At 41.7% G+C, this 24,957-nt stretch overlaps 1 protein-coding gene across 7 annotated transcripts in view; it reads right to left on the bottom strand.

Annotated features, from left to right (window-relative positions):
- PHF14 (PHD finger protein 14) overlaps positions 1 to 24,957 on the bottom strand; it is a 1,035,579-nt gene that overhangs the window by 122,853 nt on the left and 887,769 nt on the right. For 2 of the 7 annotated variants that reach the window (XM_085630769.1, XM_085630767.1), the window contains exon 19: positions 1,170 to 1,245. The exons of the other annotated variants lie outside the window; for them this stretch is intronic. In XM_085630769.1, coding sequence (XP_085486895.1) covers positions 1,204 to 1,245 — 42 coding nt within the window. In that variant the 3' untranslated portion in view covers positions 1,170 to 1,203. The remainder of the gene's footprint in view (positions 1 to 1,169; positions 1,246 to 24,957) is intronic. 7 annotated transcript variants of the gene reach the window in all.

The raw sequence follows: 24,957 nt of genomic DNA, 5'->3' as shown, positions 1-24,957 counted from the left end.
AGGAAACAGAAGTGTGCCAAATATGTGCAACATGGCCTCAATCTGTTGTAGTGTCACGGATGGCCTGGGAAATTCGGGGCGCAATGAGACCAGCTGGGGAATCGGCTCAGCAATTGGGATTGAGATTGATTGACCTTGAAGCCCTCCTGACTTCTCTTCAGAGAAGAGGGATGAGTTTAAGTCCTCCTTCAAATTCCTATTCTTCTTCTTGGATTTCAATTAGAACTTAATCAAGGACCTTGACGGCTAAGAGCACTTGTCACAGGAGCAGGAACGAGTCTGCACCCTTGAATTGTAGGAGGAGTGGAACTTATGCGACGCCCTGGACTTTATTTGGTGTTTGGCTACATACAGCTTTCCTTCACTGTCCTAGATCGACTCCGGGTGTATGAGGGGGCACTATTTACATTACTTGGATTTGAGCGTCATGCACAAATGGTGCATGAAGTCACAGCACGTCTTGAACACTGTAAACTTCGGTGGAGACATCGTTGACTTGTACACTGGTAAAGAACTTTGGAAAGAATTTGTCATCTGGCTGAAACTTGTGTACCACTCAAGTCAAGACATCGTTATCAGAAGTAGTGCCAAGAACTGAATTTATCAACTTGATAGCATTTCACTTCTACAAAGCATTAACTTCCATCAAATACTATAGCAATGGAAAGCAACCATGCATTCAAAAACCATAAAATGACCCACCACTAACACTAAGGGGTGTTAATCAGTTGATAATACAGGATGTAATTCAGTGCTCACACTTGTTGGTACTTGTTATAAAACAGCCATAAAAAAAAAATTCTAAAACAAAATGGCTTTATGAGCATTAGAAACCCTAAGTTATTCAGTTTATTCCACATTACACATCATGTCATAGTTTATTAGTATACATTACACGGGTGATTGAAACAGCAATGATTTTCAATCACTAACATGATTTGGCACAAAAAAATCATTTCTTTTTGGTGTGTATGTATACAGAAAATGATGCTTGACTCGATGAATTGCAAACCATAGAATGATGAATGCTCAGATGTTTCACGTGCGGGAAATGATAGTGCGTGGCTTCGCACACAAAAAAATGTAGGTGAAAATTAACTGCAAAAATAAAACAAGCCAGGTGGTGTACCATAGTGAAATGAAATCAAAGTATATCTATGGCTCCATACCTGTCTTGGCTAAATTTCCTTCTCAATCCCAGTTCTAATTGCTGCTATTTGTAGCAAGTTTGGCTTTATGAACCTCCTGTGAAAAAGTATAGTATTGTAAGAAAAGGCGGGTTACATTGTGTATTCATTATATATACCTACTCGGGGAACAAAAATTGTTAAGAAAGGCTGCTTCAGAAAATCACAAAAAAGTAGTCAGGAGCAGGTGGCACGCACCTCAAGGTGATTCACATATTCAGTAAAAATTGTGGCATGCAAATAAAGCATTTCAAGCAATATGTTTGCATTGTACAACATTTGTTTCAATGTAAAACCTGTCATTGTTTTGTATGAACTAACAAAATATGCATTATTACAATGGCATCGTTATCAATGGGTACTTCACTTTCGATGGGACAGAATGTGGCATGCTTTGGTCCTCATTTACCAATATCGAATGTTAGAAAGAAGTTTCTATTCCACAGCCAGACGTAGTCGCCACTAATGCTATACTATTCCCCATACTAAAGTTTCAAGTTTAAGTTTATTTGATTTAGTTCTCAACTGAGAACAACAACATTTTTACATCTAAAATTTACATTTAAATAGTAAAATTGTCATTCTAATACAAAGTAAACAATGAGTTAAAAAATTTGAACATATTAATAGACACAAATTCATTAGGCGGTTCCTTACAAAGAAGAATCAGGTTCTGAACAGAGTTAATTTTGCATTTTGTTCTTATTGGTTTTAAGAATCTTTTTCTAGTCTCTGTGACAATCACTTTGGGCAAGCGAATAACACATGTTCTAAATCTTGCACTCCGCCTTTACATAAATCACAAAGACTAGACACCTTTTCCTTTGGATACCACTTATATGTAAATGATTTCAAAGGCAGTATCCCTAGTCGGAGCAATAAAATACTTTGCCTGACTCCGTGCTTTAAATTAAAAGAGATATACTGTTGCATTTTCTTAAATACAATAGTTTCCGCATATTGTTTGTACAATGATAGCTTGGTGCAATGTTGGATATTGAGATCCATACTTAACCTTGGAGTTAAATGTTTTAAAAAAAGTTTCAGATGTGCTGGAGTCCATGATTTTAGCATGTCGAGGGTAACCTTAGATAGTTTAAAAGCGGTAGAGACATTTTTACTAAATACATAATTCGAAAGTTCTTGCTCAAATGTTTCAGTTTTTAGTAGGGATCGTGGAGTTCCCTGATCCTCATAAACAAGGTTATATGCCCATCTTATTATGTTAGTGATCCCTCTTGCAAAAGAACTGACTAATGAAAGTTCAAGACGAAGGGCTTGTACCAGCACAGCTTGTGACGTCTTGGTCAGTTTCCGGAGGGCTTTCCCTTCTTTCAGGTTGAGTTGTTTCCATTGGCTTATAGGAATATATTCTATGGCATATGATAATACCGAATCTTTGAGCTATATATTTGTAAAAGTGATGAAAAGTGTCTTTTTCCAGTGGAGGAGTAAAGTCGTTGAAGAGCCCCTAGATGGACATCAAGTTTACGGACGAGATTTTGTAAATGGGGCAAGTTCTGCAACGATTGTGAAAAGAGTCTCCCTAAATATGTATACTCCTTTACTATTTCCAAAGGTTTTCCCCCTAAAGACCAGTTGTAATTAGCATATCGCTTCCTTCCTCTAAATGGAACGATTTTTGTTTTAGTGACGCTAGGTATTAGATAGTTTTCTTCCGTATATTTAGTGAGTGCCTGCAAATTCCTTTGCAGACCAAAAGGAGTCAGATCTAAAATGACTACGTCGTCTGCGTACATCAGAGTATGGATTTTATAAGATGCAATTTTAGGGGGGAAATTATTGACCTGATTAAGTCTTTCTGGCAAGTCACTAAGGTACAGAGAGAACAGTAAGGGAGTTAGGATGCACCCTTGCCGCAGACTGTTAGGAGTAGGTACTGGGCTAGTGAGACCCTTCTCCCTCCCCATTTGGACTTGACACCATGTCCCTGAGTACAGTGATATTATTAATTGAAGGAAGTTATCCGGAATTCCCATTCTTTGGAGTTTTTTCCATAGCGTGTCTCTGTCTACCCTGTCAAATGCAGTCGTAAAGTCGACAAAGACTCCATACACTACCTGGGATTTTTTAATGACATATTTGTCCATTATCGTTTGTAGTACTGCTATATGGTCAATGACCGAATGTTTAGTTCTGAACCCGCCTTGATTTACCGGAATTACACCAGATGAAAATGCCCACTCTTTAAGATGTTCTAAGACAGCTGCTGCAAATATCTTCCCAGTTGCGTCTAGAAGAGCTATCTGCCGATAATTACAGGGCAACAGTCTGGAGCCCTTCTTGTGTATTGGGATAATGATACTCCCTTTCTAGGACTTTGGGATTTCCCATGTTTCGAATATGTAGAAGAAAGGGCTGCCTAAAAGCTTGCTCCGCTCTTTAGGGTTACTTTTCAGGACCTTAATGGGAATTTGGTCTGGTCCCATTGCTGCCGATGATCTTGCCTTTTTTATGTAACCTTCAGTTTGGAGAGGCGATGGAGCCTCTTTACCTTTACTTTCTTCCCTTCCACTCTTGGTTTGCAAAGGTGTCTTGATTTCTGTGTTTTCATTTGTTTAGTATAAGTTGGTTAAATATATTTCCCATTCCAATGGCGGGACTGGATTTGCTTGTAGTAATTTTTTTGTACCCGTTCCAGTAGCAATTATTTTCCAACAGGAGCGTTTATCATTTTGTTTTGCTGCTGTTTGTAGTTCCGCCAATTTTTTGTCCTGTATCGTGTTTTCCTTTTTTTCTTTTTCTCTCCTTCGGCGATTTTTTAGTTTGTTAATTTCACATTTCCTTATTTCGGAAAATTGAAGAAATTGTGCCCTTATTAGTTTGTTTAATTCTATTGACTGTATATCTGGACTCCGTCTGTTATTTTTTCGTTGTTTTGAGATTTTCTGCATAAGTTGAGTCAGGTTAATGACTACAGCCTCAAAGTTTGTTATTGGGTTAGTTGAGTGAGTAGTCTGTAGGAGTTGTTCCTTCTCTATTATTTGTGTAATTTTGTTAAATGATCTAGGATTCCACGACAGCCGCCCTTGGGCCTGGTTTACCAGTACTGTACTTTCCGCGTCTGTGATGTGCCCAGGAGATGAGGATTTTAGTCTTAAGTCTGTTTTTAAGTGTAATATTGCATGATCACTTCCTTTCTTGAACTTGATGTTTAATTGTAAAGCGGATCCGAACATGTCTAGACTACAAATCATATAATAAATAATCGAGGAATTGTGGTTACCTTTTCTTGTATAGGAGGTTGGGATATCTCCTTCTGTATTGCCATTTAATATTACTCCGTTCAGGATAGGAAGTGATGATAATAAAATGTTCCCTCTTTTGTCGGCTTTGATGCCTATTCGAAATTGTGGGATAGGTATTGCCAAAGCTTCTTGTTTTTCTCCATACTCCCATTTTTCTAATATGTCGTCAGATATTTGCCTGTTGAAGTCGCCTGCTAGGAGAACTGACGGAAAATCTTGGTCTTCTACCACCTTTTCGATACCCTCAAATATTTCTATAACTAATGCGTTCTTTTTAGGTCCCGGGGGAATATAAACATTAAAAATGAGCAATTTGTTTGAACTTTCCCTCCGATCCAACCCTAGTTTGAACTTGATGCATTGGATGTTCTTTGAGCTCATAGGGATGATTTCTTGGTCCCAGTAATATTCTTCAGACAGGAGAAATGCTATCCTTCCTTTTGCATGTCCTCAGACGACTAGTTCTGCTGGAGTGTCATATACTGTGTAATCGGGATGGTCAAACGTTGAGGTTGCCCAGGTCTCTTGTAAGACCACAATTCCCAGTCTTTCTTTTGTAATTATTGCTAATTTCTCCTGGGTTTTCTCAGCTATGTTCCAGGAGGAGATGGTCAAACAATTGTTAAAAAGGGCTCTTGTTTTCCTGTTCCTGTTTATTGCTGTTTAAATTCTCTGCTATCCATGCCCATGTATTTTCGGTGGCTATATTTTCCTTTTTTTGCATATTTTTGGTCCAACTTCTCCTTACTCCATTCGTAATCGAGACTGTTATATTTTCTTTATAGAGGTTTGAGGCACTGCTTGTGTGATTTCGATTTTTATAAAGGTGCTGATTTATAATTTTGATGGTTTCTACTGATTTTTCATTTTTATTTTTTACTGTGGCCAAGTCGAATCCATATTTGTGTGAAGTCTCACTTTCTTTTAGTATAATTCCTGGAATTACTGGTGACCAAAATTCTACGACAGCTGTTGTGGTTTTAGTTCTTTCTGGGAAAGTTACTAATTTTATTTCCTTTCTTGCTAGTGACTGTAGCAGTTGAATTCTATGGAGTAGATTTATTATTCTCTCTCTATTTAGGGGTTCTTCGGCTGAGGGAAATATGTCCGTAATTTCAACACTGCATGGTAAGATCTTCAGCGTCTGAGCAGAATTATTCCTTATCGATTGGTTCTGTAGTTGGATGTCCTTTTGTTCCAGCATTTGACTTACATTCGTTATAGGTTCAAAACTTAGGGCGATAGTGTTAAGAGTGGAATTTGCCCTTTGCTTTTTAAGTGAAGAAATCAGATCTTTTTTTGTCATGGTTGCTTTTGGTTCTGGTCCATTCTCTTTTCCTGAGGTCAAAGAATCGAGGGGTAACATTTTTAGAAACCTTGTTTTCCGGCTCTTCTGTTTTGCGAACCTTCTTGTTGCCCTTTTCTTTGCATGTTTCCGACTGATTTTATTTAGTCTGCTCTTTTTTTACAAGATTTCTGGGGTGGGGGAGACTGCTGGCTTATTGCTGTTGCCTTTTGTTTGGTCACTGGAGTGGTACTTGATTTTGATGAGATTTTGGATTTATGTTTGGTAAAGATTGGGTAATATGCAGTGCTTGGCTGTTTTGTTTCAGTCACTTTTGGGTCCTTAAAGAGTTTCCTTAGGGAATAAGTTTGTATATTTGTTTCCTTATTAATTTTCTGTTTACTCCTTCCTGTTTGAGTATTTCTTTCTTTAATGTAGTGTCTTCTACTGTAGGTGAAAGGGCTTTTGATTTAAGACAGTTTTCCTCTGTTTTTCTTCTTTTCCTGCAGGAGATTGTTTTTTTGTTTGTTGTTTCCTCCTTTTTTTCTACTAGATATTTTAACATTCCTAATTGGGTATCCAGCATCTGATCTGAGTTTTCCAGAATGTTCCCTAAATGGGAGAGAACTGATTCCAAGATTCTTTGTAGTGAGCATAGGGCTTTAGCCACTGATGTGTATGCTTGAGGGGGGTCTATAGATTTAGATAATAAAAAATCTGGTGAGTGAGAGAGACCCTTCTGGGTCATATGACTTTTGGGGTGTACTGATCTGAGTTTTTGGCAGCTCCTTTTGTGGGACCAGACTAAAAACAAGGTCCTTAATACTTATATCTGGGCAAGTGATATCAAATTCTATAATTTGTCAGGCTTGATGTACTTCTGATTTTAAGGATTCCATGTTTAAAGATTTACTATTTAGCTCTTCCACACTTTCAGAGTTACTGTTTAAGGTTTCCTCGCATCCGGTTTGCCCTTGGGTGAAGTTGTTAGGGACCTCCCCTTTCTTTTCAGGTTCTTTCCCTAGTTCTGTTTCGTCTTTACGTTGTGTTTTTTCCTGCTCCTTTGTATTTTGTTTTGTAAAGAATTTAGTTATACCGTAATTTGAATCAGTTTTTCCTAAATGTGCGATCTTTCCGGCGCTCCTTCTTATTGCTTGTTCTGTTCCTAGTCTTTTCATAAAAATTGTACGCGATCTAAATTTTTTATATGCCATTTTGCGTCAAAAGATCTATTAATAATTTTTGCGCACACAGCCAACTGTGGGTGAGAAATGGAGATATGGCGGGGAGCAGGATGGAGTGGTCAGAGAGCAGGGCTCACCTGGCGATCGCTAGCCGCACCCAGTCTAGATGAGTTGCTTCGGCAAGCGCGCCTGGGGACTCACTCTGTAGTCACTACTAATAGCAGCAGTGCTCTGCTCTTGCTCCAAGGTGATGTGGTGAGATGGAGTGCCTTCTACCTTCACTCCACTCTCCTCTGTGATTTTCTTTGATCGATTAGGCCTGTGTCTTTCCTAGTCCTCGCAGACCTTACATACGGGTGGGTGGATGGCAAATGGCAAGATCCTAGGGGAATATGACTAAGTACTAAAGCACTCCTCCTTTCAGTACGTGTTCTTCATTCGCTTTATCCCCTGTTCACTTCACCACTTCACCACTAGCGCTGTAAGGTTAAGGCTGCAATCTCTGCACAATCTCTGCGCCAATAGAGACTCTTCGGGACAAATAGGGGAAGGTCAGACCTTTCCTCCATCTTTTCTGGCCTTAACACGGCCCAGCCCAGCCCAGCTCAGCCCGACCGGTAGAGTTTCTTTCTTTGGTCCCCCCGGGGCTTTTCCTTGTCCTCCCTCTGCTTTTTCTCCTCCTGCTGCTTTCGCCTCTCAGCAGGTCTCTGTCTCACGCCACTCGCTTCATGTGTGCCCGGCAGCCCGACCTTAGCTCTCTGCTTGTTATTCTCCCTGCTGCCGCGCTCTGCCAGCTCTGTCCCGTCAGCCCTTTAGTGCACCGTGGCTCGCTGCTGTAACTTGCCTGGGGTGCCTGGCGCGTGGGTGGATGTCAGTAGGCACGTACCACGTCCAGTTCACCTCTCCCTCCCGTGTCAGATGTCCGGGTGCTCTGGGTGTCCGGGCGTCGGGTGCTTCAGATGCTTGCTCAGGCTTCCACAGGCTCAGCTTGATGGGAGTCCTGAGTGGTGCAGTCGGCGCAATCCGCAGGGGGTTGTTAGAGCGGCGGAGCATTCTTTTTGGCGTCTATCCGCTCCCGCTCCTGCTCTGCACTCAGGCTGCTACTAGATCCGGGTCTGGCACTCAAAGCCCGGTTTGGCTCACCGAGGCACCGAGTCACCGTAGCACCGTCGGACCGTGCGAGGTGCAAGCGGGTTGGGGCCGCTTCGGGCGCTCTCAGGAGCTTTTTTTTTTTTCCTCGGCATCCTCTGCCCGCTCCGCTTCTCTGCTGTTGCTATTCAGCTCTGGTCCGAACAAAAACCTGGCTCAGGATCCTTGGGGTGAGGTGCATACTAAATTTAAGAGCCATTTATGATTTGAAACATTATGGCAAAAGATGTTTTTTTGCTCTTCTAGATGGAACTAGACCAAAACTTTCTATTGGAGGTGTGTTACGCCAAGTATTACAGCTATAGTTCATTTCTTCAGATTTCCTTTCGGTGTCAATCTGGTTTTGAGTGTTTGACCTACTGCAAAAGATTTCCAATAGGGCTTAATTATCAGGGCACACTCTACACAGTCAGGTGCTACCCTTCTCTTGCCAATAGGACTTATTGTAAGTGTCTCCTACTACTTTACAAGCTGAAATGTGTGCATCAGTTTAAAAGTGATTTAACAATAAGGTATCCTGTCAGAGCCTATATACCTCAGCTTTTGAGCACTGCAGTAACCCCTTTCTCTACTTCTGGGGTAGTTCCTTTTCCATCTCACACACTACTCCAAGCACTTATGTCAAATATCTAAAACCCTCTACCCCCCCTCATCCATTTATCTCTCCATTGTGAGCTACGCCAAGTCATTCACATGCTCATCGCGGCTTTCCTTTTTGGGTGGAAGGACGTGCAAGCAAATGGTACCAAAGAGGTGGTAAGGATATTCTACTGGCTCCCTGCCCACTGTTCCAGTCCCTGACCCACAGAGCATAAGTTGTAAAATAATAAGTGTCAGGGCCCAAAGTTTTGATCTGAAGCCCACGGCCGGCACTATTGAATTTCAGAGAGGCGAATACCAAGGCTGCTTCACCTCATGCCTCTTTAAGTCACCACCAGTCTCTCCCTGCCCCTCCATCTCGTGGGTTCTTTTCTGTCCCTGCGCCCTACTTTTCTCATGTTTTTTCCATCTTTCTTTTTCTTTGACTTGCCCCTTTCCTCTAGTTATGGGTCAAAATAAGTGCCGGTACCGAAACAAATGTGCTGGTGGATCCCACCTGCAACCACCGGATCAAATTAAGCACTGCTGAACCAGAAGAGCCTGTGATTGCGGGGATGCAGAAAGTGTGGAGCCTCTGAGCAAACCACTATGGAATATTAGCCATTTCACATCTGCCATGCCCCTGAACCGAAAAGTCTCAGCAGCAGCAGATTTGCTCGCCTGCCAATGCTTTATGAACATCTGCAGTCAAGGTGGTCCAGTTACTCAACAACGTAGTTATTCAAACTAAGAACTACTGAGGGATTAGGCCTTGCATCATGGCTGAATGTGGAGGCAACATGATAAAAAGCAGCTGTGTTATGTAGAGCATGTATGTAAGGGTGAAACATGAATTGCTGCTGCATGCAAAGTAGATATTGCATATACGAGGGAAGTTTGTACGGCTACTGTTCATGTTATAGCTGCTGTTGATAAAATATTTTACATATGAAAACGCTATAACTACTGCCTCAGTAAGTGGTTGTTTGCTCTGCCTTTTCGGCTGGATGGTAACAAGCAGCAGTGATGCCACATATGGGGCTATAATTTCTAGGCATCCTAGAGAGCCATCCTAATGAGGCAGAAGAGCCAATGAGTGATGTAGGTTGAACCATTACTCCATGCATTACGCTGCACAGGATAGAAGCAGAAGGTAAATGATACAATGACTAACCAATGGCTGAAGAAGATTGACCCAAGGGCCCTCCTCCAAGTATCTACATGCATATAAGTTTATATATATGGATGGATGTATTATCTAATGATTATTATAACACAATCCTGATAGACAGCTAAGCCTGTCAGGCATTCCAAGGAGATTCTAACAAGAATTATTACAATGCAAATCTTTGACCTCCCTTAGAGTTTGTTAGAGGGGGTAGCCAATACCAAAATCCTTCCTTACAAAGGTAATCTGTATGATTTTGTGTAGCAAAATACCTGACTGCAGGCTTTAACATGATGCAAAAACAACCCCCCTTAAATGCCTGTTAACATATGTTTACATACTAAATAAATCAGGCCTACTGTCTTTATCATAAGTTTTAAAATTAAACAGATCATACCAATAGTATCTGAAATACATTTTCCTAGTCAACCACTCGGGCTATAGCTGTTATCATTGGCTTGTCACCATAACCAACTCAAGCCTACTGTATTGAGCTTAGGCACAATTTCTAAACCCAAAGTTGGGCAGAGGGGGTAATCAACACCAAAATCCTTGCCTACTATTGCAATCTCTGATATTAAATGTAACTAAACACCTATCTATTGGTTTTAATACAGAATAATACCAATTCACCCTTAAATGCCTATTAACTCTAACATAGGCTTTTCACAATCAACGTCAGGCAAACCCTTCCTTATCATACCATTTATCTCTATAACCAACACAGACCTACTGTGTAGGGGAAGTGTTTTTCTGTAAGGCAACCATCGGGTATACAATATTAACATTACAAATATGTACACAATCACAGTTGCCCCAAAAAATAAATGTAAATTCCCACTAAAGAGCTTATTTAGGATTACCATAGTATAGATCTTCTATCCCTGTGGTTTGTCCATGTGGATCATTAACACCAAAACCCTTGTCTTCTACTATAGACTGTGAGATTCTGTCTAACAAAATACCTGCCTACAGGCTTTAGCACTGTGTAATAACAATCCACTCTTAAAAGCATATTGCCTTTAACAAATACTTTTCACTATAAGTCATGCCTACTTGCTTTGTCATAACTTTTCATTATGAGTAGATTACACCCAAAGAATCAGACATAACTTTTACCAGTGAACTGATAAGGCCTATAGTCAATCGCTTGACACTATAGAAAAAACAGGCCTACCAAATGTGCACAAACTGGTAGGCATCATCCAATAAGCTATAAAATTACAAATACGTACAGAGTTAAAGTTGGCAAAAAACATAAAGTCCCTCTCAACAGGTTCTAAAAATAATTATTACATTAAATCACCTACTCCCTGGGTGTTTCAGAGTGGGTGGCCAACACCAAAACCCTTGCCTACTACAGTAAATTGTGAGATTACATGTAAAACGATGCCTCTCTATCATCTATAACACAAAGTGATAACAACCAATTGTTAAAAATCTACTGACTTTAACAAATATTTTTCAAAATAAATAAGCGAGGCCTACTGCCCTTGTCAAAACATTTCATAATAAGCAGATCAGACCTATGGCATTGCACATAATGTTTCGCAGTGCACCAGGCAGGCCGATAGCTTTTCACCAAAACTAATACAGGCCTACTCTTTTGAGTAAAAGCTTTTTCTACAAGGCACACAGTCATACAATTCAATTCAATTCAATACAGGCTTTATTCAATTTAAAATGTAAATCATAAAGGTACACTTTATATATTGTTTTACGATCATTAAAACCAATGAATAAAATTCAATTTAAAAATGAAATGAATATCATATGATAAAATCCAGGTTCATATTCTACATTGATTTCCTAAATCTTATCACATTTCAAAACATTGCTAGACAGCTAGTAAACATTTCATGCTCTAGAATTTGTAATGTTAAAAAGGCTGGTCGACGTTGTCTCAGGCCTAAAAACTTTAAAATCGGTACAATCCATCTTTTCCTCGGAGCTGTATAAAATTTACAGAATAAAATGATGTGCATTGTAGACTGTTGGGACATATCATCGCCCATGGTTCTAACCGAATCATTTATATCTGGAAAACTTGTAAATGTGTGAAAATTCCCCAGGCGAAAGCGGGTCAGCAACATCCTGTCGTACTCCCCAGTTGCATATACCAGTCATACAATTAGAAAGGTAAATAAAACTACAGTTGGCTAAGCAAAATACTATCTCCCCTAGGAGGGCCTTACAAGGATTCTCAAAGTGAAAGTCTCCTATATCCTAGGGAGACGTGGGGTGCAGCAGCCAGATTGTCTGACTTTGGAGCACGGGTCACTGTTTGATCCCCGCGACAGCAGCAGTTCAACTCAGCATCATGTGACTCTAGGCAATAGCTCACTTAATCTCCCCGACAACCCCCGGCACCTTGAAACCCTTAAGGGGTGATATGTTTGCGCTTTACAAATTGGAATTATCATTATTTATTATATATCCATCTTTGTCATAGGGGGTAACCAACACCTTTTCCCACTAAGGTAATCTGTGAGGTTCCATGTAACAAAATACCTGGGTACCTTAAAATAACTACTGACCTTAGCATATGCTTTTCACAATATATACATCAGGCCTATTGCCTTTACCTTTAGCTAGTCACCATAACTAACTCAGGTTAGCTGTATTGAGTATAAGTTTTACCACATGCCAAACGTTCAATAGAAGTACTCTTTTAGTGGTGGTGGAAGAAAACAACTTCGGTCAAATCAAATCCTCTACTCGGAGAAACCAACATGTGGGTGGAGTCTAAGCCCTTGTGAAAGCTCTTCTTTATTGATAACAAAAGGTCGCCAACAATTGCATGGTCAAGGCAGACTTAAGTATTCAAGTAGATAAATGAAGCTCTGGGCCTCTTAAACACACAGCTTCACTCTCAGGTCTAATGCAGATGATGGGAAGGTGATCTGTGATGCTGCCAGAGAAAATCAGTCACTGCAAATTATCTATTTATCTAAGATTCCTTAACAGCATCACAGTGCCATGTGTGTGCCCTGAAATTGGTACTTAATGCTTGTGGTGAGCCTTCCCTAGGCAGCTATACCACTCCTGGCTCAAACAGTTGGACAAACTGCTGCATGCAGGAAAAGCACTTTTCTGTGGAGGTACACACCTTCTGCCCAACCACACCATGAGCTCCTGTCCACCAACATGTGGGGGGAGTAGAGACCCTCTGTCGTACTCCTCAAACTCTTTTTTAGGATGATCACATACGATCTGGTGACAGCGGTGCTGCCATGCCAGAACTAAAGACTGCTTTGGGGCGTATTGCCCTTAACTTTTACAACATTGCCCTCTTTCTTTTTCAACTTAATTGCCTTAGACAGACTACTGAAATTTCGTGGTATGGTCTGTTCTCTATTTTTATTTCTTATTAGTGGTATATAGTGGCAATTTTTTATTGTTTGATAAAATCGGTTATCACACACAATAATATTACCACCTGATATTATCAATAAAAGATGCAATGTACGCATTTGAGAATAAAATTAAAACATCGATTATCTTCATTTCTATCACAGGTGGAGCCCCCTCTAACTCAAGTCTGCCTCCTTGCACGTGTATCTGTCTACTGGTTGTCCTATTGCAGCCCTCCATAGTCCTCTGTAACACTTTCATTTGCGACTGCCTGCAAGTTCCACTGTTTTCTATGCTGCGTTGATGAAACCAATGAGCTTTGTAGCACCTGTTCATCAATTGTGCTGCTGTAATACCAGAACCACACGAGGCTGGATCGGCCCCGTGTAAACTTACAGTTTCGTCCAGTACGTGAATGTGTGGGTAGTATTGTATTTGCTCTGCAAACAAGCTATATATTTAAATACCAAATGGAACTGCCCAGATCTGCAGAATCCTCCCCCCAAGGCCGCTCCCTACCTCTGGTCAGTCTAGCTGCCCACAAGAAAGAACAGACAGGTGCTCTGCCGCCAGGCCTGAGGGCAGGGAAAAAAGACAGAGAAAAGGGAGGGGGAGGGAGGAGTGACGTTTCTGGCAGCTTCGTAAAATCGAGCCCTCAGGGTGGTATAGTTAAAAATAATAACTTACCAGAAGAAAGGCTGAAGCTGACGTAAGTGAGGGTAGTGGTCAACAGAGAGGCATTGAGCTAGTGGTGGGTGCGGCTGGATTTCACACTGCACGCAGAAACCCAGCATGACTGCCAATGAACATACACAGGAACCACAACAGCCAATATTACTGGCCTTAAGGTGTTCATGCATGCTGTGCTACCACTGTACAGTGATACACTCAGGAGGAGTCACCAAAGAGGGCTATGGTTTTAAAGAAGTCCCTCGTAAATTCAATGCAAGAACTCAGCCCAGGGAGAGGATACACCCAAACACCAATAGCATTAAGTGACAGATGATACTCCACTGGGCTGGGCCAAGACATGATTGACACAGTTTCGAGCCAATGGTTGAAATAGGGTAGTTCAATAAAGTCAAAGGTTTAAAGGGACAGACCCAACGCCCACTCGGTGTATATTGTCACAAATAGATTTAACAGCTACGTTGTCAAAATCCACACCCAAAAATAGCACCTGATCCAACTTCATTTGCATCATTTAAAAACGTTAACTGGGCCCGTGATCAAATGGCATGCCTATGGCCTGGAAGTCTGCAAGGTGCATAGAGATGGAAATAAACGTCCTTAAAACAATCTAGTAGTAAATATAGTATTACCTACTAAACACAGCAGGAACCTGGGTAATAAACTATACGAACCATGGTGCCATGGGATTCATTCGTAGTGACGTGCATCCGAGGATTACATTTTCAGACTATAAATTACTGTTAATAGTTTCATATCAGCGTGCCAAAGTGACGAACAATGCAAGGGGGTCACGTTTTTTACATAACTTCACAAAAAACCTACACACTTAGCAATGTGAGGGTGCAACACCAGGGTACAAACTTTATGGCTGTACATAAATATGAATTCTCAGCAGCTCCGAAAAACTGCTTCGTTGAGTAGCAGCACTCTATGGATGCCATTTAAACCACTTAATTTACATTGTGCATGGTAATCAGGAGTCTGGCTAACAGAAATTAACTTATGATATTTCTCCCTTACGCCAATTATGTATTGAATATCATAAAATCTGTGCATCAACACACTTTCAGATATATGTGTGTATATATATATATATATATATATATATATAAACACGCTGGTAAACGAATTAAACCAATATCTATCAAATGAAAAAGGAAACAAAATAGTCTGCAACACACAAATGGAAGAAGTGTTTAACTTTGAGTTGATCTTCAAATTGCAAATGTTTCAATGACACCAGCAAGATGTACAGACGTTGATGCATTATCCAAGTGCGTGCTGATAAAGTGTTTATCCCTCAGCTACCTCTGTCCACAGATGACAAGTAAGAGACAAGGAGGAATGATCAGAAGGAAAGGTAAGTTATGAAGAAGGGCAACACCGGAGGAGATTAAGTTGTGAGGGAAATTGAAGGTAAGAACAAAGGAAAGAAGAAAGTGTGTGAGAAAGAGAGAGCTGGAGAGAGGTTGGGGAATCGAGGGACAGAAAGAGGGAGGAAGACTGAGGAAAAAGAGTGTGAGAGAACGAGACAGTAAGATGACAATAGATGGAAAGAAAAAGACTGAAAGGTAGGGAGAGAAAACGAGTGAGAATGAATATTGTTGTGGGAGAGAGAATGAAGCGTGAGCAAGAGTGAGAAAATAACCTAAAAAATGTACAAAGAAAGAGGAAGCCTAGGTAGGGAGGCAGAGTGAAAAAGTGAGGTAGGAAAAGAGAAAATAGTGAGGAACAAGATGGAGTGAAGACAACTTAATGAGAGAAGGTCTAAAAAGGAAAAAAAAGAGTAGAGGGCACGAGAGAAAGAAAGAGTTAAAGAAGCAAAATTGCATTTAACCCGACTATCAAGGACCTGACTCCATATTTGCAAGAACTGAAGTTAGAATATGCATTAACCCATGTCTAGCATATACAGGAAGTGAGTCAGAGAGCATTTAGCATTTAACCCCTTCCCCGCTCATGACGGAGCCACTCCGTCATGAGCCACAGGTGCCGTGTGCTCATGACGGAGTGGTTCCGTCATGCTGCGGCTGTTGGCCGCCGCTCCGCCCACGCGGCGCTAATTCCCCGCCTGTGCGGGTGATTAGCGCAGTGGGTGGAGTCATGACGGAACCACTCCGTCATGAGCACAGCTCAACCGTGACTCATGACGGAGTGGCTCCGTCATGAGCACAGTGCCACCGCGCTGCCCCCAAACCCCCCCCAGCGCTGCGGCGGAATTCCTGCCGCAGCCAAGGGGTTAAATATGGAGCATATCGACTGTTTGTATAGAGAGGTAATGCCCCAGTTACTTACTTACTGGTAATCTTCATTACTCTGAAACTTGCTGTCACAGTCCTTACCAATACCAAAACTGGGTTTAGACTAAAGACAGTAAAGCCAAGCCTCTATATGATAAATAACAACAATATCGCCAATACTGCAACTACTCTTTGTGCTCAAATTCAATTATGAGGGAACATCTTGAATACAACAAAATGAACCTTAGACCTTTCTTTTCGTCGAATTAATCAATAAATTCTTTTATTTAATTTTTATTTTTACACCTTCCATTTTCGAAATTAATCAAAACCTCAACAGTTTCTTAATGCATCATACTATAGCACATTTCATAACATTCATTTATTCACTCCATACATCCTATTCATACATCTCAATCATTGTGCACATTCAAACATTCTGAACATACATAAACTTAATTCTACAAGACCATATTAAAAAAAAATCATAAAGTTCTTTTCATATAAGCCACAGAAACAATGCTAAACAAAGTTGTCTCTATGTTTCACACTTTTTTTAATGAATTAATACTTCTTATGGCCAAATATCAAGGTCTACGCGTTTTGAGACCCCTTCAATCATGGGGCTCTCATCAGGACCTGTGGACTCAGTAAGATGATGGGTAGATCAGCCGATCTAACAACCAGAAGAAATATGGTAAGTTAGTTTTCTTGCTTTAAATCGAGATGTGTCTTTTGTTATGTGAAAACTTGAAAAAAATGTCGCTTGGAAACCGTTGGTGAAAGGTGATCAATTCGATTTCATTACCAGCTTAGTTCTTTAAACGGTAGATGTTAGTCATTTATATGGGACTCAACAGGATGGCTAGTCTTCGGTTCTATTTACGTTCTTTGTTGTCGACTGAATCCTTCCGTTATGTGGTAATATTCTTTTCTGGTACGTCCGGCAACCGTGAAAACAATTGGCACGAACCGGTTGCCGGACGTACCAGAAAAGAATATTACCACATAACGGAAGGATTCAGTCGACAACAAAGAACGTAAATAGAACCGAAGACTAGCCATCCTGTTGAATCCCATATAAATGACTAACATCTACCGTTTAAAGAACATGAGGGGAACTGAGAGAGAGGTAATTGCCAGTGAGGGTGTATCTCCATATTGAGCAGAAGAGAGAGCCAAAATCTCCTTGGTTAGTACATGGGACCGCCGAACTCGCAATGGAGGTGTGGTGGCAATCGGGGACCGCTGCAACAGCAGTCTGACCACCGTATTACGAGTACGGCGGTCAGACTTCCCTAGGACCTCTGCAACTGCCAGGGATCCGTGGTCCCTGTCGGTGGCGCGGCGGTCTTGAGGTCACAAAATGACTGGTGGTGCCGGTGCGGCACTGCCAAGCATGTTCTGAGTTTCCTCGCCACCAGCGGTCACATCAAACTGCTGGTTGTGATAATACAAAGGGGGCCCCAACATGCAAGGAGGACAATTTGTGCCCGTGAGTGCATACACCCCTGTTCCTGCACGACATGGACTGCACAGTCCATGCCATACAGGAAAGTGCACGTAATCTGGGGGGCGCTTGGCAGTGATGTTTGGCGGTGTGGGAGCAGGGCAGTGGCGTGGTGGCCCACTCCCACAACACCAAACTCATAATCAGGACCTTAGTGAGAGAGGCAAAATAAAACAAGTTAGAGAAAGCTAATGTAGAAGAGAAAAGAAAAGGTTACAGGAACAAAGTGTGAAAGACAAAGTGGTGTGTGCGCACATGCAAGAGAGGAACCAAGGGAGAGCTATATAGATTGAGAGATTAAATAAAGAAAGTGATGGACAGAGAAAGACGGTGACAAAACAAATCCCAGAGATTGATGGAGATGGTGAAAAGGAAAACACGACAACAAGTGAGAGAACACTAGAGATTAAAGAAGGAGGAGAGCAGATACTGAAATGGTGTAAGAAAGAAGTACAGAGAATAAAGTAAATTAGAGAGAGTGAAAGAGATAGAGAGCGGAGACAAGAATTATCGGAAGGAGAGAGAGGCAGTGACTGAAAGGATAGGATAAACTATGAGGAAAAAGAGAAACAATGTGAGAAAGAGGGAGCTCAGCGCCATGATCCATTTGCTATTAAATTGTCAGAATTCCTGGCTCCTCGTATTTCTTAAGAGCAGCTTCAAATTATTTTAAACCACCACTGAAAACAAGGCCACGCAGGGGCTTTTCCAATACGCCCAGCAACAAACAAAACCATCATGCCTTGGGCACAGCTATTCCTTACAAAGGATTCCAAGACTCCAACAATTACATCATGAATATTAGTTATAACAATGCCTAGCCGACCTGTAATTCGAGTGTTATTCCAAAGAAAAGATTCATTGTTTCAAACGTGGCAGAATAACGGTGCCTGGCGCCTCACTTTGAGTTACAAACAAAGAGATTTCATGCAGTTCCCGCGGCCAGGCCTAGCTGTATGTGGAAGAGACTGCAAGATGGGAGTATGCAGCAGCATGCAGCAGACTATAAGAGAGTGTTACCTGAGGGAGAGAAGGGCGTAACTTTCAATGCAAGGGTAGAAAAACCAACAATCCGGAGGCCAGGGTCCCAGATCACAAGGGTATAGCTTTAGAAGTGGGTGAGGAAGTGGTATTGTCAGAGGGTGAGCTATGAGGACTTTGGAGCCAACATAGAAGAATATGGGGGGGGGGGGGGGGAGTTCACTGTGGCTGGGCTTGGGGGGCACCATAAGCTTCACCTATCACTGTAGAATGGTTTAAGCTTTTTTTAATTCCCAAAATAGTCCTGGTACCATATCACACCAGTGCCCCGGGGCAGAACGGGTGTTAGATCTCCCAGCAGCACTGCGTATTATAGACGCCGGTGCGTAATCATGATGGCAGCAGTGCACATTTTGTGCCTCTTAGATCACTCCAGCCAGCAAAACCCCCCGCCACACCTCCACCACATGCTGTTCATCCCCCATGCTATCCCAGGACACAACTTTGGTGCCGCCTTTGAAAGTAGTACAAATCACATCATATATCCAAGATGGTAACAAGCCTTCCGGAGACTGCAACTAGTTACAGACTCATTGATATGTGGGTGATCGCCGATTCAGCAAGGCAATCCTGTCCTGGAACGTCCACTGCCCCCTCTCTGGGTAGATTTACTTCCACTGTGGAGTACACCATCCGGTGTAATACTATGTGTGAGTCAACTGATTTGCACGTGTAAATTCACATTTTAAGATTACCAAATATATTGCGCTCCAGCCATTACGGCATAAACAGTTTTACAAAGGGGAAAATGAAGGAAATCAATTTTCTGACTATTACAAAATAAAGGGAATCCATTTTTTGCTTTCAATTAATTTCTTTCTGCAGAAGAGTTTTAGGAAAAAATCATGCTTTATTAAAAAGATATGTTAGAAATGATCTACCCAATAGATTTCACGCTTAATTTTTCCTTCATTTTAGAGCATTCTGTCATATTATAAAGTGTATAACATTGTGTTTGCATAATTTCATAATATACAAACAAGTAATGTACAATACATTTTCTCCTGGTGTAAATCTTGTTTGCTCTATTTCCGAATTCGCAAAAATACCAAAATTGGTGCACAGTAAATTTCCTCAACTTTGTGCTGCTCTGTGACGCTTACCGTAATGTGACCCTATTTGAAAATGTTTAGGAGCATTAACTTTGGACTGAATAGGGTTAGGAAAGAGAAAATATAGATTTTTCAAAAATGTGTTGCACTGTTGGTCGAAATAACTAAGTCGCAGTTGGGTGGGCTTATGAGTGTGTGATGTGCTTGAAGAGATGCTTCAGAATATACAAAACATTGGATTTATAAAGTCTGCGTTTCTATAAGGTAAAGTGAACCTCAAAATGGGAAGTTTGGGAAAAGTAATTGACATTCACAGTTTGGCGACTGCTAATAAATGATACTTCATTTTCCCTTATAAATGGCAGGGCATTTGATCCTAATATTTAAGCATCCTCTTGAGTGACCAATTTTCCACATTTATATTAGTCCTAACATTTCCCCCATCTGAAAACCTGGAAGCTATTACATTTTGACTGAATTACAAACCTCATGGCCCTGAAGGACCTTTAAAAATACAACCTTTAAAAAGTGCAACATTACTTAGTGTGTTTTTCAATTCCAATATTTAACAACCAGTAGCAGACTCATGGAGAATGGAGAAAAAACATCTTAATTCCCATTTTTAGGTCGAGCCTGGGCAGCGCAGGCGCTGCTTTGCGAGCCATGCTGTATTGGAGTATGTAATTGAAGCCCCGCCCACTCTCCACCCATATTTGTCATTTGCTTGTGTCATTTACCTGCGTAAATGCTGGCTTTTGATTCCTTAATAGGCTTGTTAGTCCCTCCTTAGTACCACCTTGTCTTCATTTGTAACCTCCCATGAGGACTGGCCCTTTTTACTTCGGTTGTTATACGGTATGTCTTATTAACTTTGTAAGCACTATTTTCTTTAATAGTTTCTCTTTCTGCAGGCACTACATGTTTTTCTGCAACATTCAGCGCGCCATATGCGTTTTCACGGGGAGCTTTTACTCAAAAAAAAGCATTTGTTTGTCAACTTGACAAACAAATGCTTTTTTTGCTAAAAGCGCTCCATACCGCGCTTTCACTTTAATAGCGACCGCAGACCTTTCTTTAGACACGCTCGTCTATTGAAAGGGGCGTGGCCGCTAGAGAAACAACAAGCATTTGCAATGCTTTCATATTTTCACGGTGCTACTTTCACACAGAGCTTCAATACTCTCAATTAGTAGTGGATGTTATTTACAGTGCTAAGAAACCGCAGTAGTAATGGTGTGAAGCGCTATGTTAAAATCAAGTTATTAGCATGCAGGCAACCTGCTTTTAGACGTATTATTTTTTGCGCTACATAAAAAGCAAGTGGCTATCGTGTAGGTGATCTACTTTTAGACATATTATTTGTTTGTATTTTTCAGTATGTCTGTTGCTTTGTGAATTGTTCGCCTGCATGCAGGCGCGGAACACCCATTGGACTCAAAGGGCTTCAGCTCCCCCTACCCCCCCCCCCCCCCCCCCTCGTGTTTGGCAGCCCGGGATGAGACGGCAGCCCGGGATGAGACTGCTTCCCAGGCACAGACACAGCCGCACCCGAGCAATTCACAGGTCTTTAAAAGACCATTTGCAGGTTAATGAGGCCTCGCTGTTGTTTCACCCCTTCTAAGAGCCCCTGCAGCTCCACCTGCCTATTGCTTAAAGATTCACCCCCCCCCCCCACCGAAATCAGCTCCACTCTGCCTTTTGCTTAAAGATTCAGCCCCCCCCCCCTCCCCCCCGAAATCTCTATGGTTGATACCAGGGAATATTAGCTGGTGTAACTGCAGTTTCTTCAGGGATTGGACTCGTAGTGAACTAAGGTGTATGGGAACTAAGGTGTATGGGAACTAAGGTGTATGGGAACTAAGGTGTATGGGAACTAAGGTGTATGGGAACTGTTTGCTCCCTCCTTTCACCTCGCGGGCAATGAGAACTTAGACATGCCCACTTCTCTTATCCTTGGCAGGCTGCCCTCCCCTCTTACCAAGGCTTCCCCATGATGCCTAGCACTCGGCGGTCCGTTGCACCCATGTCTTGCCCATGCTTGCACCCATGCTTTTCAACTGCCGGACAGCGGCTGGATGTCCCGGTCCCACAGCCCATGCCCCGCCCCTCCGTGCGCTCCTTCTGTTCTGCGCCTCGGCTGGCGTTTGATGACTCCGTGTTTGTGTCTGTGTGCTCCGTCCTCTGCAGCGCGCACCATGTGTAAAGTACAAGTGCCCAGGTTAAACATTACAGTCCTCTGATAAGTTTGGCAAAGGCAGTGGGCTCTTCGGTTCATTCTTAATGTTCCAATGTAAAAGGGATAATGACAAATGTATTAATTGGGCTCTAGAAGCTTAAGGATCTCGAGGTGGCATTTCTTGGATGAAGGTGGGGGGAAGCAGAGATCTTGCTTATCTGCTGAATTCTTTGAAGGTGGTTAATATTTAACTTGCACACAAGGGCTTCATAAAGACGTAGCTTGGTTTGCACTCACCCCACATTTCCTGCTTAATGCATTCAGAACTCTCACCTCACTCTTACCTCTTGGTTTGGTTATTTACTAATCACCCAACCTTAGCGGTTCGATTGTAACTAAATGGGAAGGGAGTAGGTATGTGTAGGCCACACTTGCAGACTACCTACTGAAATAGCAGCTGGTATGCACTAGGAAGCCACTTTGGGTGCCACCATCCTGGGGTCACCCAGGTGTTTGTAAAAGCATCACAGATGGTCTTCATGCCATGGTAGCAAATACAAAAAAGCCACAATTTTATCAACTTGACAAACAGATGATGTTTTCTGTCAAAGCGCCCCCATGCCGCAGTTTCACTTTAATGTCGGCCACGCCCCTTTCTTTAGACGCGGCTTGTCTAAAGAAAGGGGCGCGGCCTCCATGAATGTGAAAGCGCCTCATGGGTGCTAGTAATTTGAAATACATTAGGTCTCACACTTGCGAGAGTTGCATTGCCAATAGCTCAAATTCTTGTAAGCGTGAGACCCATTGCAGTGCAAATGCTTGTTGAACATGGGTATGGGAAAAAAGTGTCATGGTCCTGTCTCACTCATCAATTCTACTGTGAAGGCTATCGGCAGGATACTTTTATCATTGCTAGCGTAAGGAGAGAGGCATTTGACGATCAATGTGGGGTCAGGGCAGCTGTCGGCACTACTGAGGGAGCTCGTAATCCTAGAAAGAGCTTTTCCCTCACAGAATCGGTACCAGAGACTATACGTCTAATTAAAGTAAACTTCTCTCTGCAACCTCTAAATGGCATAGATCCTGACTAGGGGGGGATAATATCCAAGTTGATGTGATTAAACAGCATTAAAAAGATTGTATTGATACAAAAAAAAAAACAACAGGGCATACTACAATCAGCCGGCAATGGGGACCTTTAGAAAATCCTTAGAGAAGACTCTAGGGTTCCCTCCCCTTCAGAGTGGTACAACACCTGCAGAGACTCCCTTTCTGCATCCACTACACAGGACTAGTTTGTTGGAAACATCAGGCAGATAAGGGAAGAGACTGGTCACCCAGAAAAGACAACCGAGACCAATTTCTCTCTCTCCTCAGCTGACTCATATAATCTTTTTTAAGAGACCCCGGAGGACATCAAACTCATAATTAGATCTATGAATATCACCCAATGTTCTGCGGATCCTTGTCCCTCAGGTAATAATGTAGATAATTAACCATTCATTTGCGGAAGGCCTTTTTCCAGCATGCCTGAAAAAAATCTTTGGTGACTGTAATGAAAAGTCAACTTTAGATCCATTGGAACCGACTAGATACAGGCCTACTGCCAGAACACCCTTTTTTGTTAAGATCTTAGAGAAAGTAATGACCCAAAAAGGCTCAAGTCACATCTTAAGGAACATATATGCTGGGAGAATTTCAGTCTAGCTTCAGTCGGGTAACAGCACAGAGACCACAATGCAGGTAGTTACGCAAAGGTTACTTGAGGCGACAGATGAGTGTCTGGCAGCACTATTTGAATTTTTGGACCTCGACTACTTCTGATAATATCGATAATCCTACCCTCTTACACTGCCTCCAGCGAGTAGCAGGAGTGTAGCCGGCCTCTCTTAAGTGGTGGTTTGAGGCGTTTCATTCTAATAGGTATTTCCAGGTTTGGAGAAATGACGAGATGGCCATTATCTCTCGGGCTAACTGCAGCGTCCCACAGTCCCCTCCCTAATCTCCTGTACTATTCAATATGTACGTTTTAAATGTCATAGGACTGTATGCGTTAAAGCACACAATTGTACCTTAATACTTATTTCAAGAGTAAGGGGGTTATATGGACTCTGTGGGATGGCTGCCGAGCTGCTGGCGTAAGGGGCGTTAGTTGGATGCCCCACCCTGAATAATGCAGTTCACAGAACTTTATTTGTGCAGGTGAATGAGGTGTGGTATGCAACATCAGGCCAGCTGATTCTACACTGTCAGAAAAAAGATGTTCCTGCACCATGAGTTGAGGTGTGAGAACAGACATATGGGACTAGGCGACATCTGTCAATTTTTGGCAGATGCCCCATTACCACTCATCCCGAAATAAGGCCTTAAGTCTCATTGGCACTTGGAAAACGTTTTGTGAATCTTCCCCTAAATAGCTAAATAAACCCAAATCCCATTAGATGATGTTGCTTAAAGGAAGATGAAATAACCTTCAAAAAGTGACCTTGATATTTCCTTGCTATTGGACAAGCTATTAATATATGTCACTGCTTAACTTCATGTCGAATTCCATGGTCCACACTTTCACTCATTGATAAAAGCAGTATGAGAATAAAAAGATGATTTTTCAAGATCATCTGTTCACCGCCGAGCATCAGTCTGAATGACATGAAATGTGGAAAAATGCTCAAGAGATCATTTGCATTTTGGCATTTTTAATTACCAGTACATTCAACTGCACACAGTAGATTTTTTATTTGAGTTAATAAAACATATCTATACTAAAAATCTTTTAAAATACGATTTCTTAACAATTGATATCCATTTCTATTTTCTTTTAATCTCTATTCGATGCTAAATTCATCAAAGTGTGACAATTAATTAAGTAAATTAGGCTTACTTAATTATGCCATTTCATAGGTCAATATGCGGAGCTACTCAGATTAATAGCAGAGCTTGTAAAGTTAATCTTCTTGTACAATGCAAATGATGGCAAGTCATGTATTAAATACCTTCCCGCATAACAGCTGAAACAGGACCGCATGTACTTTGGAGAAGGGCAGAAACTGTGAAAAGGTTAAATCAAGAC

Source organism: Triturus cristatus, chromosome 10 (genome assembly GCF_964204655.1).
Source record: "Triturus cristatus chromosome 10, aTriCri1.1, whole genome shotgun sequence".
In the NCBI taxonomy this organism is placed as follows: domain Eukaryota; kingdom Metazoa; phylum Chordata; class Amphibia; order Caudata; family Salamandridae; genus Triturus; species Triturus cristatus.
This window is presented reverse-complemented; position numbering and strand designations above follow the sequence as displayed.